This window comes from Triturus cristatus, chromosome 10 (assembly GCF_964204655.1).
Source record: "Triturus cristatus chromosome 10, aTriCri1.1, whole genome shotgun sequence".
In the NCBI taxonomy this organism is placed as follows: Eukaryota; Metazoa; Chordata; class Amphibia; order Caudata; family Salamandridae; genus Triturus; species Triturus cristatus.
In genome coordinates, this window is record NC_140593.1 from 1177450166 (window position 1) to 1177457304 (window position 7139).

At 41.8% G+C, this 7139-nt stretch overlaps 1 protein-coding gene across 1 annotated transcript; it reads right to left on the minus strand.

Annotated features, from left to right (window-relative positions):
- Nucleotides 1-5715: 5715 nt before the first annotated feature.
- Nucleotides 5716-6642, minus strand: LOC146796934 (olfactory receptor 1f45-like). Its single transcript, XM_085631457.1, has one exon. It carries the CDS (start codon nt 6640-6642, stop codon nt 5716-5718), a length of 927 nt encoding a protein of 308 aa, XP_085487583.1.
- Between the last annotated feature and the right edge of the window lie 497 nt (nt 6643-7139).

The window sequence follows — 7139 nt, forward strand, 5'->3', positions numbered from 1 at the left end:
GGTAAAAATGTAGGCACAAATGGCCGCTTTTTTCAACTGAATTTCAATCTTTTTTTATTTAAAATGTTACTTTCTATAGGAATAACTTGATGGATCTACACAAATAACCCCTTGCTGAATTCAGAATGTTGTCTTCTTTTCAGAAATGCATAGCTTTTCAGGATCCAATTTTGGGTTTGCACCAAGTGGACGAGGTTGAAAGCACAAAAAATGGGAGAAATAGGCTATGTCCCAGTAAAACGTCAAAACTGCATAGAAAATGTTGGTTTTCTGACAAAAGGAAGAAAAGGATTGAAATTTGGCATGGATACCTTATGTGGACAAAATGTTATGGGGGCATAGGCGTGAACTACCCCAAATAGTCAAAAAAGGCATGGCACTGGGGGGGGGGGGGGTGGGGGAGGGGGGGTGTTGGCCCGGCAGCAAAAGGGTTAATGAAGTTACTCTATTATTCTAAATTGGTTTTGTTCTTTCTTGTGTTGTGTTTTGACTTTACTACTGTTTTGGTACTGCATAAATACTTTACACATTGCCTCTAAGAAAAACCAGTCTGTTCTGTGCCATAGCTACTGGTGGGTTGATCTCAAGTTAATGCAGTGACTCCAGTGGCTCACCCTGACAAGGGTTGTGGTTATTACTTAAGGGGGGTACTTGAACTCTAAGGTGCATATTTACTGGAATTGTGGCGGAGGGCAGGACAACATGTTACCTTACTGCGCTGCCCTGCACCACAGGGAAATGGCAGAAAAGCACCATATGTATTCAATACGGTGCATTCTTGTCCTTTCCCCCTGCATTGGTAACATTTTGGCAGCCTTGCGCCAATGCACAATAGTGCAAGGGTGCCTGCATTATAGGCAGAATTGTTTTTGTGCAGGAAGGGGTACTTTCCTGCACAAAAAAATAATCAATAAAGATGTTTTCCTCTTTCTATGTGTGCAGCACACATAGAAAGAGGAAAATACGAGGAGAAAAAAAGGTATTTCCCTTCATTACATCTCACCTGGGGAGGCATATAACTGGGAATGTGCCAAAAACCATGGAAGTTGTATGGGAACATCGACCACAACACCTGTCTATCGCTTCCATTGCGCAGAGTTTAAGGCGATGCAGTGATTTGCGCTGCTTGCCTTACTCCATATTTGTGAAGCCATTCAAAGCAGAGCAAAGTGGCTTTACGCGTCTTCTTTAATATGACTGAGAAGTTTGCGTCATATATGTACCACATTGCTTAGTGCAGGCATGACACAAAGCCCCTAGTTCTTGAGAATTACATGCTATAAGTTGTGTTATCACAAATGGAGAAGTAGATGCACACCTTCATACTTTAGAATTTACTTTTGGTAAGTCCTTCTTAAAAGGCTGGTGCAATTTATTATGTCGGTGTGAAGAATGGTGTAATTTTTCGATTGCAAATTCCAACTCTAAATTCCCAAATTTTTTAGGAAGCTCAGCCCTCCTATATAGAAGTCATGTTGGTGGGGGTATTTTATGAAAATGTCATTGTTTTTCCAATTTATGTGATCATCGAATATTTGTATAATTTTTTTTAGAGCAGCACCCAACAGAACCTAAGACGGATGGGGGCACATGCATCAAGCATTTTTGTCTTCGCAAACGGGGCAATTTCCAGAATCAGCCCATTTGCGAACAAAAAAAAGCAGCAAACCCAATTTTGCGATTTTGTAACCTGTTGCCGAATAGAAAAATGGGTTTGCGATTCGCTATTTAGAAGGGGCGTGTTCATGGTGTCCCTTCCAAATAGCTAATCCTAACGGTTTTGTGACCGTGAATGCGGTAGCAAAACATTTTACCACCTACTTTAAGTAGGAGGTAACCCATTCGCAAATTGGAAGGGGTCCCTAAGGGACGACCCCTTAGAGACCCCTTCCACTTTGTGAATGTTTGTAAAAGCATTTTTTAAGAGCAGGCAGTGGTCCCACGGACCACTGCCTAGTCTTAAAAAATTGAAGGAAAACTTTTCATTTTTGTTTATTGAATGCATCCTGTTTTCCTTTAAGGAAAACGGGCTGCATTTCAAAAAAGAAAAATTGCTTTATTTAAACGCAATCACAGACATGGTGGCAGATTTACAAGAAACAAACGTAGCGCGGTGCTGCAAGTAATTTTGCTGCGTTAGTTTCGGGGCACAGGGATGCAATATATTTACAACAATATGTCGCATCTCTGTGCTTCCCCCTGCGCTGGCGCACAAACTGCTGCCATGCCCCGGCGCAGGCACCCTTGCACCGTGGTGCAAGGGTGCTTGTGTCGTGGGGAGATTGTTTTTGTGCAGGAAGGGTTACCTTCCTCCCCAAAAACAATAATTTGAGGTGATTTCTTCTTCCAATGTGTGCAGTAGAATGCAGCTCGCATTGAAAGAGGAGAAAAACAAGGAGAAATGAATAAATTTCTCCTTTGCACCTCGCTACGCCACCCCTAGGGTGGCATAGCATTCTGACGCATTTCCAGATTTACAATTCCTCGCAAATCTGGAAATGCATCAGTTGGCATGCAACACCCATGTCCCACCCCTAACACGCAAAGTGTTGCGTGAAAAGGGAGGATATTTACAAGCACAGGTAACGTCACGCAGGGCGGCTTCACCTGTGCTTGTAAATATCACTCAGCAGGTTGCGCCGCCGGTGCGTCACGCAACGTGACGCACCGGCGGCGCAGGGGGCTTGTAAATTTGACCCAAGGTGTTCTGCTGACCCCAGTAGGCCACCATCCCTGTGATTTTTGCGATTTCAATTGTGTCGAAAATTATGACCTACCTCATTAATATTCATGAGGTAGGTCATTTTCGACCCCTTAGGATTTGCAGAACGTGTTCTACACACTTTCATGCATGCCGTTTTTTCAATTTCCGAATCGCAAGTATTGGCAATTAGGAAATTGCAAACCGGTCTCTTCATGCATCTGGCCCTACGTGATTTATTAACTATAACCATTGATATCATTTCAAAGTCTGAGGGAATACCTGGAAAAAACTTAAGGTTTCTCCATTATTCCCAGGTACAAGCATATCAAGGATCATTAGATATGACCTACAAAGAATATGGCGTAAGCTCACCAATCCCCAAAAATCCATGAAACTTGGGAGCCTAAAAGTGACTGCTTCTGTCCGGCCTTTAATATCATCTTCCTGACTAAAGTGCTAGAGAGATGAGCTCACACATTTCATTGAAAAAAACAGCTATAGATGAACTCCAATCAGGGAGATGTTGTAGCACTAAGGCTACAGCTGTAAAAATAGTTGAAGCCTCTACATATTCTAGATAAAGGTGACTCCTGCCTCTGTATCCTCTTACATGTAGCAGCTGCTATGGACAGGGTGAACCACACTACTCTCTTGGATATACTCAGAGATAGAAAGGCTGCACATAACAGAGTCCTCAGCTAGTTCTGATCATATTTGAAAAACCAGGGTCAACGCATTGAAATATCCACTTAGCTCTTTAAACCTGCATCCCTCGAATAAAGGGCTCCTCAAGGTTCAGTTATCTCCACTATCCTCTTTGATCTTTGCATTGGCTTCTGCACTTGCCACTCTGACATAGCTTAGGGAGGCAATGCAGATGAGATCCAGCTCTATCTAAAAATGCCTTCCCCTAGGGATGTTGAATTGATGGCCCATTCAGGCCTGAAGGATGCTTCACCCACTAAGAATTAATTCACTCAAAGCAGAGCTCCTCTATAAATAATAAAAAGGAATTAAATAAAGTAAACAAATAAATGAATAAATAAATAAATGAATATATAAATAAACTAAATCAATGATAAAACTGAGTATATGACCTCTTAGTTGCACTATGTTGATTGAGATGTGGCTCAACTCACTTGGACTCTCCCATTAAACACAATGGGCCTGGTAACAGGCATTACTTGGACGGTTGGAATAAAGAGTCCAACGGGAACACCACTGATGAGTGGTATTCTACCTGGACAAGTTTAAGATGATAAAAACTCAAAATTAATTCATCTTAGAAGGTATATCTAAGTGGTGAAACTCCATCCAAACAAACACTGGGACACATCCTTTGGACGTGGCTTTGAAAAAGCTGACAAACCCGACATTTCAGTATGTGCAATAGTTTATGTAACAGGTACTATATTTTACAATTTTCTGATCCTACTGCTCAGTGTATAAGCTGTATTGTACACTGTTTGCATCTCATGTAGCTGTATTTTACAATATAAAATTCTATATAATACTATTATATGTGGTTTATGTACTTTTTACATTCTACTGTTTCCATTATTTTTTATTTTTTTATTATGCGTACTTTGAAGCATTTTGGGGGACTTACTTAATTCAGCCAATATGTAAAGCAATGGAAATTTTGCATATTCTATTCTTCGATTGAGATTTGAGCATCAGAGCGAGCTGTGGGGATTCATATATTGTGAGAGAAAGAACACTAAAAATGCTAATGATTGGAAATATTTTCTTAAACAAATTAAACTGGATATCGCCTTATCTACAGTACAGGAGTATTCCTATCAGGATTAGTTAAATGTGAGTTGTACATTGCAATATTATATCCCATGTAAAATGAACTTTTGGAAAGTGTTTTAGATGCGTATGCAGCCTTTTTTTCTGGCAATGTTTTGAGAAGTTAGCTTACAAAGCTCACTTGCCTCAGCACTCTCAAGTTTATTTCTTTTGCATTTGACTCTAGTAGAACCCAGATGGGTCAAAATGCCCTGCACAGTGACTTCCATGGTAGTAGCATTTTTGTGTCATAAGTCCATGCTGGGAATGTGTACTAAATGTAGGTGTGCCTGTTTGCATTTGGTTACAGGTTGAGAAAGCCCTGTGAGTTCGCGCACTACAGTAAATTGACCAGGGTCGGCAGGCATGGCTTGTCAGTGGCGGGGCGGGCGCAGGCAGTCGTGGAGGGTGGGGGGGAATCGCGGGGGTGACACGGGGTGACGTGGGAAAAGTCACAGGGAGGCGAATAAGAAAATTAAATTAAAAAAATGAACGTACTTTTCTGCCAGGTCCCGCGTCTCTACTCCTGCTCTCCTGTCTCTGCTTCCAGAACAGGAAGCAGGCAGCCAGGCTCCCTCCCCTAAACCAATCACAGTGCTGCAATGCAACATGGGGGGTGGTCTGGGTGCCATGAGATGGTGCTCAGCCAGGGGCTGGAGGAGTGAGCATGTTCTCCATGCAGGCTCTTATGCAGCCTGCATGGAGAAGGATGAAAGTGCGCATTACTTGTTTGGGCTGCCCGAGAGGGCTGACCAAACAATCATTGCACACTTAGGAGTGGGCAAACCATTCCTCCCCTGACCTGATTCCAGAGCACAGCAGCCCTATCCACCCACCCACCCACCCGCAAAGCAGCAGGAAGGATAAAATGATAATAATGCAAAGTTATTATCATTTTATGTTTCTACTATGTACGCCATGCACTGCTTAATAGTAGTGGGGCAACGCTCCTCTGCCATATCAGAGGAGCCGCCACTGAAATTGACGTTTTGTAGTAGTCACAAAATGACTTTCACAAAAGTTTTCTAGAAGTACACATTGAAACTTGTGGGTGTTGCTGGTTTACAATACTAATATAACCACTCAGGACCAGGTTGTAGACCTGTGGCTACCTATTAGTTGTGCAACCACAGCAGGATTCAAGGCAGCTATTTAAGTGTCATGTGTTCATGTTGCATCATCTGTCGTTACTTCCTCATTTCTGAATTTGATGCTTCTCACAATATATTCCAAGTTTTCAGAAGAGCCCTTTTTAACTCATTGTTCCTCAAGCTGTAGATGAATGGATTTACCATGGGGGTCACCACGCTGTATATAACACTGATCGCCCTGTCATATTCAAAGGAGTAACTTGATGATGGCTTGATGTACGTGGAAAAAATTGCACCATAGAACAATGAAACACAAATAAGGTGAGGTGTGCAGGTTGAGAATGCCTTGCCCCTTCCCTGCGATGACTGAATCTGCAGTACAGCGGAAATTATATTGATATATGATATCAGAATCAAAATCATGGGCACCATGACAAAGAGAGAGCCTACAGTAAAAATGATTATTTGATTGGCAAAAGTGCTGGAGCAGGAAAGCTTCAGCATAGGTGGGATATCACACAAGAAATGATGGATTTCTTTGGAGCCACAAAAGGAGAGCCTGGCAGTTATGGCTGTTTGCAACACTGAATTCAAGGACACTGTCACCCAGGAACCAATCACCAACTGGATACAAAGTCGCCAGGTCATAATTCTGCTGTAGTGCAAGGGGTCACAGATTGCCAAGTAGCGGTCAAATGCCATCAGTGCAAGGATAAAGCTGTCCATGTTTCCAACGCAGTAGAAGAAATACATCTGGATGAAACACTCATAGAATGAAATGGTGTTTTGACCAGAAAAAAGATTGAACAGCAGTTTGGGGACTGTGGCTGTTGACAAAGAGTTGTCCACCATGGACAGATTGCAGAGAAAGAAATACATTGGAGTGTGCAGCCGGGGGCTTCTGATGATCACCGAGATGATGGCAGCATTTCCAATCAGGGTAGTAAAATACATGACGAAAAAGAGCACAGATAAGAAACAATTCAGCTGAGGGTTTGTTGATAGTCCCAGAAGAATGAAGTCAGCCATGATGCTTTGGTTTTCCTTCACCATTCAGCCAGTCTCCCTGTAGGATTAAAGCAAAGGTGACATCATTAGTATTTAATTATAATAAAAAAGAATAATAATATTAATTAACCCAAAATACTGAGCTATCTGTATTCGAATTGCAGCACGTGAGGGTATACATTCTGAGTTATTTCTCATAGTGAAGTAGCAAGTGGAATATGACTTTGATGTTCATTAAAACTGCTCACTATTCTGATCAGGTATACTTGGCCAAGCTTTATTGTATAGTCTAGTGTGAGGAGAGATAGGTGGTGAAGAACGCTGAGGTAGACAGGAATGGGTAGGTCAACCTCATGGTTATAGTAAGTGGTCAGTTGCGTTCATCTGGACATTTGAAAGAATTTTCTGTATTTTGCTGAGGAACTCAGTATTCTAAAACCAATTAAAGTCATCTAATTCTATTTGAATCCGAATAGTCACCTAATAAATGTAGCAAAGAGTCACGCTGTTTAAATAGTGGATTACACTGCAGATGCCCCCTT

Bases quoted from the DNA above. Each gene is read 5' to 3' on its own strand.
- LOC146796934 (XM_085631457.1), bottom strand. From the start codon at position 6,642: ATGGTGAAGGAAAACCAAAGCATCATGGCTGACTTCATTCTTCTGGGA.